General features: G+C 51.8%; 1 protein-coding gene across 5 annotated transcripts in view; it reads left to right on the top strand.

Moving 5' to 3' along the window:
* Nucleotides 1-13,131, top strand: part of LOC138447877 (regulator of G-protein signaling 8-like) — a 658,995-nt gene that overhangs the window by 42,144 nt on the left and 603,720 nt on the right. For 2 of the 5 annotated variants that reach the window (XM_069604342.1, XM_069604344.1), the window contains exon 1: nt 7,007-8,229. The exons of 2 other annotated variants lie outside the window; for them this stretch is intronic. Coding sequence is in view for 2 of the 3 variants with exons in the window: in XM_069604344.1 (XP_069460445.1) it covers nt 8,173-8,229 (57 nt within the window). In the remaining variant the exon portion in view is untranslated. Of the gene's footprint in view, nt 1-6,410; nt 6,587-7,006; nt 8,230-13,131 lie in introns of those variants that run through there. One more of the 5 variants, XM_069604346.1, reaches the window with a different exon arrangement.

The raw sequence follows: 13,131 nt of genomic DNA on the forward strand, positions 1-13,131 counted from the left end.
CTTGGGCAAAGAGGATGACGCATCGCCCAATGGCAAAATCACCTGTGCGACCTAGCACAAAGGGAGTCGACAGGTAAGTCCACCCTAATGGAGGCACTCCTTGAAGACTGTAGATGGATGAGATCCCTGTGGAAATCCGAACAGAGAAGACCTAGCGCCCCTACAGAGAAGGGGTTTCCCCCCAGTAATCCTATGGTAGCAGAAGTATTAACAGCCGGGGGCCAAATCATCCCCAATCAAGGGAAAAACGACTCAAACACATTCTCTATCTTTTTGGGCAAGGATCTTGTGGGAAAGAAAGGGGAAACAGACAAACAGCAAACAAAGAAGAAAATAAGTAAAAATCGATTTCCCCCGAAGAGAAAAATAGATCTAATGGCTCGAGGCCCTTCCTCAGGAATCTAAGAACCTCCCCCCACACTGTCCATAAGTCAATCTCCTAAGAGAGCAAGAAAGGAATTGGCAAGGCCCGTGGAGGAGACAACCAACCTACTTATGTTTCCGGGGGCAAAGAAGTCCTCATGGGAAGAGTCTAACGAAATAGGGAATGATACTTTCCTCAGTGACTTGGTCAACATTATTGAGCAAGACAGAGAGGATGAGGACTGTAACAACCTCTCAAACTCAGAATGGGTTGAAATAGAGAGATTGGCTGCCCGGGCTGAGGTCTCACAAGGGCCAATGGTGGAGAAGAGAGTTGCCCCCATGAAATCAAACAAGGCCCCCGGTTGACGAAACGTTTAGTTTAGTTTATTATTTGATAATGCGCACCAAAACCCAGGGGTAGCCGGGCGCAGCAGTACAAGAATGCCTAAGCTTGGTTACATACAGTAAATGCATACATATTATAACAGTATTTACAGTGCAAATGTACAGCAAATCACGCAGGGGGAGGGGATAGTCTATGTTACAAGTTTCAGTAGAGTACAGGTTTCAGAATATTTACATGCATAAGTCCAAAGGTTGAGGCCCGGGACCAGTTTAGTAGGTGTCATTGGTCTGGAGCCAACCTTTCACTTTACATCTAAATCTAGAGTATGGTTGATCATCTCTTAGTGCAGATGGAAGTGCAGTCCAGGCCTGGGCAGCTCTAACGGGGAAGCTCGTGCCACCCGATTTTGTGAGTCTGAATCTAGGGGTTTCGAGCAGAGGGTGGCTGGAGGCTTTGGTGTGGTGGCTGGAAGTTTTTCTAGTCAGTCTAGCCGCTATATATGGTGGCGCTGGGTTGTTGAGTCCTTTGTAGGTGATAGCGTCTTGAGAAGGATTCTATCACTGATTTTTAACCAGTGGTGGTCTTTCCGGATGTTGGTGATATGCTCTCTGCGGGGTAAGTCCAAGGCTGCTCTAAGAGCATTGTTCTGTAGTATTTGCATTTTATTGGTTAGTTTTATTGGCACCTGCATATAGGGCGTTACAATAATCTAGTTTAGACATTATTAAGGCGTTGGCTAGTGTGAAGCAGTTAGTTTTGGAGAGGGCGGGTCTATAGGCCCTGATTAGTTTACAGGTGTAGGCTGTCGATGAGGTCAGGGAGTTGACTTGTTTTTTAAGAGATAGTGTAGAATCAAGGTAGAAGCCAAGTGTTTTAACCTCGGTTACCACCTTGATTATGTTGCCATCTATATTGAAGGCCAAATAGCTAGGGCTAAGTTTTTTGAGGCTAGAGTCGGAGCCCATGATCAGTATCTCTGTTTTGTCGTCATTCAGGCAGAGGCCATGAGAGGCCATCCATGCCTGAATGATGAGGTACAACTTGTTTACTAGGGCTGAGTCTGCGACAAAGTTGCCAGAAAGTGGTATGAGGATCTGCGTGTCGTCCGCGTAGTTGGTATAGGTTACCCCCAGTCTGTCAAGTTTGTCGAAGAGTGGCTTAGTAAAGATATTGTACATTGTAGGAGAGACACATGAACCTTGTGGGACACCACAAGTGATTTGTATTGGGTCCGCTGAGGCTAAGGGGGAGAAGACTGTCATTGTACGGTTGGTTAGGAAGGACTGTACCCACGCTATAGCTTCACTTGAGAAATGGGTGGCAGACCCTAGATGCTTACATAATACTGCATGGTCATCCAGGTCGAAGGCCGCCAATAAGTCAAGGAGGAGGAGCATAGCTCTTTTACCTTTGTCCTTCAACTCATCGATCAATGTCTTAAGGTCAATTAAGGCTGTTTCAGTGCCTTGTGGTGGTCTGAATCCAGATTGGCGTGATCCTAGTAGTTGGTTCGGCTCCAGGTATTTTTGGATCTGAGGTAGGCTACTCTGTCAATGATTTTAAGAAGGAACGGGACCGTGGTGATAGGCCTGTAGTTAGTCGGGATGGCTGGGTCAAGGGTCTGCCTTTTGAGGAGAGGCAATACCCATGATTCTTTAAGGTTGGTGGGCACCGTGCTGGTTCTAAAGGAGACATTGATTAACTTAGAGATGAAGGGTGCTAAGTCTCTCGCGGCGTCCTTGATTATTTGAGCAGGGCAGTTGTCGCCCTGGCAATTAGATGGTTTCAGGGATGAGATGACCTTTTCAGTTTCCAGTATGGAAATGTTGGTAAACCTGAATGGTATACAACTGCCTAGTCCGTCTGTACTTGGTGTTACTATCAGATGGGTGGTATGCATTCCTACGGAGTTCAAGGAAGCTTTCTTCGTAGCAATTTTGGATTGTAGCGTTGTTACCTTATTAGCTAGTGCATTTTGGATGCTCGTGCACCACTGTTTGTAATTGGGGACATTGTCCGTGGGAGCAATAGGGTTTTCAATTTCCCTGAGGATGGAGAAGAGTTCCTTAGAGTTGGAATTGGCTTTGCTGATTCTTTTGTTGAATGCATTGTTCTTGGTTTGGATTATTTCTTTTTTGTATTTGTTTGCGAAGTTGGCAAGTAAGGTTTTATTCTCATCTGAGGGTGAATGTCTCCAGATAGCTTGGAGTTTACGTTATAGGATTCGTAGTTCTTTAAGGTGGGGGGTAAACCAGGAATTGAGGTGTGATTCTTGTTTACTTTTACGTAGTTTGATAGGGGCAATGGTGTCCAGAGCTTTGGCCATAGAGATGTTAAATGTATCAACTAACGAGTTAGGGTCAGGGTTATTGACGCTAACAGTAAGGGCAGGTAGGAGGAGAGGGAGTAGTTTATCCACAGTGATATCTTTTTTGCTTCTGGTGGGCTGAGGTGGTACAATTTCACGATTATCTGTTTGAAAGGGTACTGTGATAGTTGAAAAGCAGATGGGATGTGGTCTGTCCAGGTTTGAGGTGTGATATTAGCAATGGCGGTGGTGCAATTCAAATTGGCTATCCAATCTAGAGTACGTCCTTTAATGTGTGTGGGAGCTAGGACTTTTTGTGTAAGGGCATGTTCGACAAGGCTAGATTGGATAGATTGGGCCTGTTTATCCTCAATATCATTGAACCCTAGGTTAAAGTCACCTAGTAGTAGGAGCTGGGTGGAGTTTTTGATGTTGTTGGTGAGGAGGCTGGAAAGGTCATCCTCAAAGTTTCCTAGGGGGCCAGGTGGTCTGTACACAAGGAGGATGGTTAGTGTGCTATTGTTGGAGAGGGGAAGTTTGGCTAAGAGTAGTTCAAAGGATTTGATAGCTGGAGGTGGGGTTAGTCTTATTGCTAATTTAGTTTTGGCAATAATAGCTAGGCCGCCGCCTCTTGAGTTCGGCCAGTCGACTCTCAATATGTTAAAGTTGTCTGGTATGGCAATCACGGACAGAAACGAATGAAGCGGAATCAATCGGGAAGCTTCAGACAGTCGAGTAGGCATCCTATACTAGATATATCCCCTGAAAAGCCAAAAATCCAGAAAAGGGAAGTTTTGAAAATACACCTGGAACGAATTATGAGTGGCTCCAAAGCTCCAGGAGAAATGTCATGAAACTGTTCCAGTGCATTCCAGGCCTCAGGTTTGTTTCCTCAGATGACATCAGAGTGGTGGAATTAGCCTCACGCTTCTTTCTTGCATTATTAGCCTGTAATAGTGTACTATAGTCAGTTGGATTTCTGACCAAGGTTTGGCCTCCATCCCCATTAGTTTCTTAAGCTGCTTTTGCACCTGTTCAGGTGTCCCCTGACACAATATATGATAAAGTAATCCCACTGTTTTGTCCAATGGTTCACGCGTTTCGAACCTCCATTTCTCTTGAATAGCCTGAATATATTGAAGTGGGTCCTTGTCTTCCCTCATCTTCCGTGCCATAATCCTGCTAATGTTCGAGGTATCTGGGTACTACAGCAACCTTAGAGCGTGTAACACAACCTCTCAACAATTACTGAACGGCACACGATTGTGTGCCGTGTTCTGTAATGCTAGTCCAGGGCATATGGCTCTTTTTCATACATCAGGCCTCATCACGAGTTGGGTGGTATCCCGGTGGGATTACCGCCGGGATACCGCCCGAGCCAATAGCACTACCGCCAACTGGTCCAACGGTATTACTGCTGGATCACGGGTTCAGCGGTAGCGGTAACTTCCCATCCCCATTGGGTCCATGTGGACCCAATGGGGCATTTTTGGTGCAATTAGCATGTGATAATACCACCAGCAGTAATTGTGTCAAAAATGGGCATTTTGTCTGGGTATTTACCCACAGCAATGCTGCCAGGCTCATGATAGTGCCAGACCTTAAATGAGGTGGTAATACCATTACCGCCGCATTTAAAGGCTATCGCCCAACTCGTGATGAGGCCCATCGTCTGCTACCACCCCAAGAATTGCTGAAAGCAAACTCTTCATGCCACCCACTGCCAATGTTGTCCCTGGTTTCAGTCTCTCTAGCTCATAGATCCATTTCCCAGCCTCAGCAGTCAACGACAGTAACTTACATTTCTTTGTCCATCTACTGCCACGGTATAGATTGAGGTCTCCCTCCTCCCTTCTCTAATAGTGGACACTGTGTCAGTCTTGTCGCTCCGCTTTGTTTCCTGATGTCTTTGGTGGCAGTAAACACCCTTGTAATTTCTCCTCTCTTCTGCCACGGCAGGTCCATAAACCTCTGTGCATATGGGGTAATTTCGCCTGTGCTGCGTGATATACCTTTAGGACAATGCAGCCATTGCCTCCTGTCTTCCCTTGTCCGTCCATGTCTTTATCGTCTCCCCACACTGTGTCTCTATCTGGGCTTGTCCCTCGGGAGCGGCGAGGGGGTCTCTCCGCTTCTTCGTCCTCACTCCCCAATAAATCATCGTCTGACCCTGTGTCCCCATTGGTTCTGTCCCCGTCCTCCTCAAAGCCTCCTCAATACTGCGTCTCCCTGCCTCTTTCCTCCTGATTGGCCTGTACTTCCGCGCCCCCCCCCCATTGAAGAATCAACCTCGTTTCTGTGTATCCGTGGGGTCGTCCTGCTGCTTTTCCCACTTCTTTCCTCCCCTGTGTCTCTGCTTCCTCGTTATCCCTTAAGCGTGCTGAATCCCCCTTAATGTCTGCTACCCTTAGACTGCAGCGGTCTTCAAACTGTGGGGCACGCACCCCCAGGGGGGCACGGCCAAATACCAGGGGGAGGGTCGGAAGGGAGGGGCTGGGGTTGGGGCGAGTCCCCAGCCTGAAATACATTTTAAAAAAGGATCCGCCGGGGTTCACGTATGTCCAGGAATCTGAAGTAAAATGGCAGCAGCTTCCACCGTGGCATAGTGCGTGCCACAAGGCTGGGCATATTCTGCAGCACACTCATGGGCACGCCTTGCGGCATAGCCGGCAATATGATAATGATGGGAAGTCCCTGTAGTGCAGAGATGGGGGTGCTACTGCAAATTCAGGCAATAAAGGCGAGCCCCCATATTCTCCAGGCAGAATGTGTTCCCCCGGAGAAGGGTTGCGGCGGCACGAGGCCAGGCACTCACACACGGCACCTGTGCACGCTGCTGTGCTGTGTGGGTGAGCAGCGTGCACAGGCGGTAACACCACACTAGCGTGCGCTAACACTGCGTGCTGCAGAGTGTGTGCCCCACACCACTGCAGTGGGAACATCTGAGGCGGGCTGGGGTGGGTGGGGGCGGGGAGGGAACGAGACAGAGGAGGGGTGGGGGGAGCCCAGCAAAGGAGGGGAGGCACCGGGCCAAGAGAAGGAAGATGGGAGGGGTTCATGTGGGGAGGACGCACAGGGGGGGAGAAAGGGGTTTAAACAAGTCAGATAAAGGGGAGTGAGAGGGGAGGCGAAGGAAGGACCTCGAGAATCGGCAGTGGAGAAGTGGAAAAGAGACAAGCAATTGTTGGTTAAATGTTATATGTTTTGTTTGTTTTTTGTAATGTTATTAAAAATCAATAAAGAGTTTTAAAAAAAAAGAGAGAAGCATGGAGAGAAGGGACACTGCGTGGAGGGGGGGAGAAAGGAGGAGGGATGGAGAAAGGGTGCAGCGGAAAAAGTAAAAGAACGAGAGGGGGCAACTAGGAATCACAGAAAGGGGGAATGTGAGCGGAAGGAAATCAAGGGGGTAAGAGGGGCAGAGCCCAGGGGGTAGAAATAGAAAGAATGACTCATGGAAGAAAAAACAGAGCCAGCAACGAAACAGACGAGAAGGGAGGGGGAGGGGCAAGAAGGATGGAGTGGCGATGAAAAGGAAAGGTGAACGGGAGGAACGACACACACAGATAGTGAGTTAGAACCAGGGAAGAGGGATTGGCAGGGAAACATGGGAGCCCCCGGAGAACCCCCCTCGGTTTCCCCGCCTTTGCCCCCTCGCCCCCTCCCCCGGGACCCTGGCTCTCTTCTCTTGCGCCTTCCCTTGGGCGAGTGGACAGGGGAGGGCGGCCCTTCCTCCCGGGCCAGGCCCAGCATGGACCCACCATCACTCTAAAGAAGCGGTTGCCACGGCGACGGGAGACAATGGTCCTCGGCCCCGCTCTGCCTTTCCATTGGCTGCCGGGGCTTGCCCTGGTCCAGCGCCCCTCGGCCGGGTGTCTCCATGGCGACAGACTGGAGGTGGGATGCTATGCGCCCAGAGGGTCCCGGGGAAGGAGAAGCAAAAGGCGGGGAGGGCTTATGGGGAATGGGGGAAGGCAGGGGGTACAGGGGGGCGGTGTCCGCCTGTCCCACGCTCCCGGGGGAGGAAGATTGCAGGCATGGGGCAGAGGGGGCTGGCAGACACGGCCGAGGGCAGCAGGCGCGGGTGAAGCTTCAGCAAAACGAGGGGTAACTCGCAACTTCTGCCGTTAGGAGCACCCCCAACCTGAAGGCAGGGCGTGCAGCAAGGACGAGGTGAAGGCGACGGCGCCGGCCTAGGCATTGCCAGTGCCACTGAACAGAGCACGGGGGCATCACCAGTGTGAGAGGCAGGGACACTCTACTACTGCCTGCCCTGCGGCATCAGGAGCCAGAGTATCCGACAAGCGCCTGCTGAGGCCCTCAAGGGGCAAAGGAAGACCTCCAGTCCAGAAGACCCACACCCCCCTCTACCCTGGTGCCACCTGAGTGTCACCAACAGGGAGGCCACAAGGGCAAGATACCGCCAAACTACCACTGCCCGTCCAGGGTTCCAAATTGCCAGGAGCTGTGAGCTCCCAGCGCTAGCCAAGGGGGGCCAGGTTAGCTGGAAGCCAACAGCTAGCAGGAGCACTTTCACGCATAGTGGTGTGATAGTAAATGCGTCGGTTTAGGAATGTGTATAAAAGAGAATGAAGGACACACAAAAGGGGCCTTGAAAGGCTATTCGATGATCTATAATGGACTCAACGTTAGTTTGCATCTGGCGCACACACGTTAGATTTACTGCCCACTATGTACTTGCTCCTGGCTCGCCAGTGGTAGCTCGTGCCTAGCGGGTGATGGCCCAGACCCAGAACCTGATTTGTGCTCCTGGTCAACAAATCCTAATTTTGAGCGCTGCCGTCTAATGACAGAAGGGGCTAGGGGAGCCCACCAGTCCTGTAGTCCTTGCTACCACCTGTTTGAGGCAAACTGAGAGGCTAGAAGGCCAACTGTGCCTTTTAGCCCTGCACACTGCCACCTCTCTGGGGCAAGGTGGGGGCTGGGCGAGCTCATAACACATGATGCAGCTTGCACAGCCAAATCTGTCAAGTGTGCATCATAGCATTGTGGCCTCAACAGGCTCTTGGTCCAACCTTGAGGAACCCATCCACTGTCTTGTGCCAGTAAGAAGGGACAGGAGAAGTCTGGACCAAAACCTAGTACAGTCTTCAAATGGTTGCAGGAGAAGTGAGGAGATCCCAACTGGACACCAATGACAAACCCAGATTCCACTCGAAGGCAACATCTACTGCATGGAATGAGACGAAAGGTAGGCGGCTCAACACTTGAATTTACAGCGGTCTCTCACATCTCTTGCAATCCACCTCCTTCCTTCTCTCTTAACCCTGTCACCCTCCAGCCACATTGCATCATCATTTCCCTCTCTGCCTGTGGCCTGCCGCCCGCTCTCCTACTGTGCCCTGTTTAACTTCACTCTCTTCACCAGAGCCCATGCTCCTTGATCCTGTTCCTCTGTTCCCTCGTTCCTTGGGCCGGCTCATCTCTACCCGTGTTCTTTGGTCCTGGTTATCCTTACCCTCATTCCTTGGTCGAGTGCCCTATGCCCCTCATTCCTTGGCCCTCTTCACCTCAGACCATGCTCCTTGATACTGTTCCTCTGTTCCCTCGTTCCTTGGGCCGGCTCATCTCTACCCGTGTTCTTTGGACCTGGTTATCCTTACCCTCATTCCTTGGTCGAGTGCCCTATGCCCCTCATTCTTTGGCCCTCTTCACCTCAGCCCATGCTCCTTGATTCTATTCCTCTGTTCCCTCGTTCCTTGGGCCGGCTCATCTCTACCCGTGTTCTTTGGTCCTGGTTATTCTTACCCTCATTCCTTGGTCGAGTGCCCTATGCCCCTCATTCCTGGGCCCTCTTCACTTCAGTCCATGCTCCTTGATACTGTTCTTCTGTTCCCTCGTTCCTTGGGCGGCTCATCTCTACCCGTGTTCTTTGGTCCTGGTTATGCTTACCCTCATTCCTTGGTCGAGTGCTCTATGCCCCTCATTCCATGGCCCTCTTCACCTCAGCCCATTCTCCTTGATCCTGTTCCTCTGTTCCCTCGTTCCTTGGGCCGGCTCATCTCTACCCGTGTTCTTTGGTCCTGGTTATCCTTACCCTCATTCCTTGGTCGAGTGCTCTATGCCCCTCATTCCTTGGCCTTCTTCACCTCAGCCCATGCTCCTTGATCCTGTTCCTCTGTTCCCTCGTTCCTTGGGCCGGCTCATCTCTACCCGTGTTCTTTGGTCCTGGTTATCCTTACCCTCATTCCTTGGTCGAGTGCCCTATACCCCTCATTCCTTGGCCCTCTTCATCTCAGCCCATGCTCCTTGATCCTGTTCCTCTGTTCCCTCGTTCCTTGGGCCGGCTCATCTCTACCCGTGTTCTTTGGTCCTAGTTATCCTTACCCTCATTCCTTGGTCGAGTGCCCTATGCCCCTCATTCCTTGGCCCTCTTCACCTCAGCCCATGCTCCTTGATCCTGTTCCTCTGTTCCCTCGTTCCTTGGGCCGGCTCATCTCTACCCGTGTTCTTTGGACCTGGTTATCCTTACCCTCATTCCTTGGTCGAGTGCCCTATGCCCCTCATTCTTTGGCCCTCTTCACCTCAGCCCATGCTCCTTGATTCTATTCCTCTGTTCCCTCGTTCCTTGGGCCGGCTCATCTCTACCCGTGTTCTTTGGTCCTGGTTATTCTTACCCTCATTCCTTGGTCGAGTGCCCTATGCCCCTCATTCCTGGGCCCTCTTCACTTAAGTCCATGCTCCTTGATACTGTTCTTCTGTTCCCTCGTTCCTTGGGCGGCTCATCTCTACCCGTGTTCTTTGGTCCTGGTTATGCTTACCCTCATTCCTTGGTCGAGTGCTCTATGCCCCTCATTCCATGGCCCTCTTCACCTCAGCCCATGCTCCTTGATCCTGTTCCTCTGTTCCCTCGTTCCTTGGGCCGGCTCATCTCTACCCGTGTTCTTTGGTCCTGGTTATCCTTACCCTCATTCCTTGGTCGAGTGCCCTATGCCCCTCATTCCTTGGCCCTCTTTACCTCAGCCCATGCTCCTTGATCCTGTTCCTCTGTTCCCTCGTTCCTTGGGCCGGTTCAACTCTACCCGTGTTCTTTGGTCATGGTTATCCTTACCCTCATTCCTTGGTCTAGTGCCTTATGCACCTCATTCCTTGGCCCTCTTCAGCTCAGCCCATGCTCCTTGATCCTGTTCCTCTGTTCGCTCGTTCCTTGGGCCGGCTCATCTCTACCCGTGTTCTTTGGTCCTGGTTATCCTTACCCTCATTTCTTGGTCGAGTGCCCCTATGCCCCTCATTCCTTGGCCCTCTTGACCTCAGCCCCTGCTCCTTGATCCTGTTCCTCTGTTCCCTCGTTCCCTGGGCCGGCTCATCTCTACCCGTGTTCTTTGGTCCTGGTTATTCTTACCCTCATTCCTTGGTCGAGTGTCCTATGCCCCTCATTCCTTGGCCCTCTTCACCTCAGCCCATGCTCCTTGATCTTGTTCCTCTGTTCCCTCGTTCCTTGGGCCGGCTCAACTCTACCCGTGTTCTTTGGTCCTGGTTATCCTTACCCTCATTCCTTGGTCTAGTGCCCTATGCCCCTCATTCCTTGGCCTTCTTCAGCTCAGCCCATGGTCCTTGATCCTGTTCCTTTGTTCGCTGTTCCTTGGGCCGGCTCATCTCTACCCGTGTTCTTTGGTCCTGGTTATCCTTACCCTCACTCCTTGGTCTAGTGCCCTATGCCCCTCATTCCTTGGCCCTCTTCAGCTCAGCCCATGCTCCTTGATCCTGTTTCTCTGTTCCCTCGTTCCTTGGGCTGGCTCATCTCTACCCATGTTCTTGGGACCTGGTTATCCTTACCCTCATTCCTTGGTCGAGTGCCCTATGCCCCTCATTCCTTGGCCCTCTTCACCTCAGCCCATGCTCCTTGATCCTGTTCCTCTGTTCCCGCGTTCTTTGGGCCGGCTCATCTCTACCCGTGTTCTTTGGACCTGGTTATCCTTACCCTCATTCCTTGGTCGAGTGCCCTATGCCCCTCATTCCTTGGCCCTCTTCACTTCAGCCCATGCTCCTTGATCCCGTTCCTCTGATCCCTCGTTCCTTGGGCGGCTCATCTCTACCTGTGTTCTTTGGTCCTGGTAATCCTTACCCTCATTCCTTGGTCAAGTGCTCTATGCCCCTCATTCCTTGGCCCTCTTCACCTCAGCCCATGCTCCTTGATCCTGTTCCTCTGTTCCCTCGTTCCTTGGGCCGGCTCATCTCTACCCGTGTTCTTTGGTCCTGGTTATCCTTACCCTCATTCCTTGGTCGAGTGCCCTATGCCCCTCATTCCTTGGCCCTCTTCACCTCAGCCCATGCTCCTTGATCCTGTTCCTCTGTTCCCTCGTTCCTTGGGCTGGCTCATCTCTACCCGTGTTCTTTGGTCCTGGTTATCCTTACCCTCATTTCTTGGTCGAGTGCCCTATGCCCCTCATTCCTTGGCCCTCCTCACCACAGCCCATGCTCCTTGATCCTGTTCCTCTGTTCCCTCGTTCCTTGGGCCGGCTCATGTCTACCCGTGTTCTTTGGTCCTGGTTATCCTTACCCTCATTCCTAGGTCGAGTGCCTTATGCCCCTCAATCCTTGGCCCTCTTCACCTCAGCCCATGCTCCTTGATCCTGTTCCTCTATTCCCTCGTTCCTTGGGCTAGCTCATCTCTACCCATGTTCTTTGGTCCTGGTTATCCTTACCCTAATTCCTTGGTCGAGTGCCCTATGCCCCTCATTCCTTGGCCCTCTTCACCTCAGCCCATGCTCCTTGATCCTGTTCCTCTGTTCCCTCATTCCTTGGGCCGGCTCATCTCTACCTGTGTTCTTTGGACCTGGTTATCCTTACCCTCATTCCTTGTTCGAGTGCCCTATGCCCCTCATTCCTTGGCCCTCTTCACCTCAGCCCATGCTCCTTGATCCTGTTCCTCTGTTCCCTCGTTCCTTGGGCCGGCTCATCTCTACCCGTGTTCTTTGGTCCTGGTTATCCTTACCCTCATTCCTTGGTCGAGTGCCCTATGCCCCTCATTCATTGGCCCTCCTCACCTCATCCCATGCTCCTTGATCCTGTTCCTCTGTTCCCTCGTTCCTTGGGCCGGCTCATCTCTACCCGTGTTCTTTGGTCCTGGTTATTCTTACCCTCATTCCTTGGTCGAGTGCTCTATGCCCCTCATTCCTTGGCCCTCTTCACCTCAGCCCATGCTCCTTGATCCTGTTCCTCTGTTCCCTTGTTCCTTGGGCCGGCTCATCTCTACCCATGTTCTTTGGTCCTGGTTATCCTTACCCTCATTCCTTGGTCGAGTGCCCTATGCCCTTCATTCCTTGGCCCTCTTCACCTCAGCCCATGCTCCTTGATCCTGTTCCTCTGTTCCCTTCTTCCTTGGGCCGGCTCATCTCTACCCGTGTTCTTTGGTCCTGGTTATCCTTACCCTCATTCCTTTGTCGAGTGCCCTATGCCCCTCATTCCTTGGCCCTCTTCACCTCAGCCCATGCTCCTTGATCCTGTTCCTCTGTTCCCTCGTTCCTTGGGCCGGCTCATCTCTACCTGCGTTATTTGGTCCTGGTTATCCTTACCCTCATTCCTTGGTCGAGTGCCCTATGCCCCTCATTCCTTGGCCCTCTTCACCTCAGCCCATGCTCCTTGATCCTGTTCCTCTATTCCCTCGTTCCTTGGGCCGGCTCATCTCTACCCGTGTTCTTTGGTCCTGGTTATCCTTACCCTCATTCCTTGGTCGAGTGCCCTATGCCCCTCATTCCTTGGCCCTCTTTATCTCAGCCCATGCTCCTTGATCCTGTTCCTCTGTTCCCGCGTTCCTTGGGGCGGCTCATCTCTACCCATGTTCTTTAGTCCTGGTTATCCTTACCCTCATTCCTTGGTCGAGTGCCCTATGCCCCTCATTCCTTGGCCCTCTTCACCTCAGCCAATGCACCTTGATCCTGTTCCTCTGTTCCCTCGTTCCTTGGGTTGGCTCATCTCTACCCGTGTTCTTTGGTCCTGGTTATCCTTAACCTCATTTCTTGGTCGAGTGCTCATTGCCCCTCATTCCTTGGCCCTCTTCACCTCAGCCCATGCTCCATGATCCTGTTCCTCTGTTCCCTCGTTTCTTGGGCCGGCTCATCTCTACCCGTGTTCTTTGGTCCTGGTTATCCTT

Source organism: Ambystoma mexicanum, chromosome 3q, assembly GCF_040938575.1.
Source record: "Ambystoma mexicanum isolate Mex_15411 chromosome 3q, UKY_AmexF1_1, whole genome shotgun sequence".
NCBI lineage: Eukaryota > Metazoa > Chordata > Amphibia > Caudata > Ambystomatidae > Ambystoma > Ambystoma mexicanum.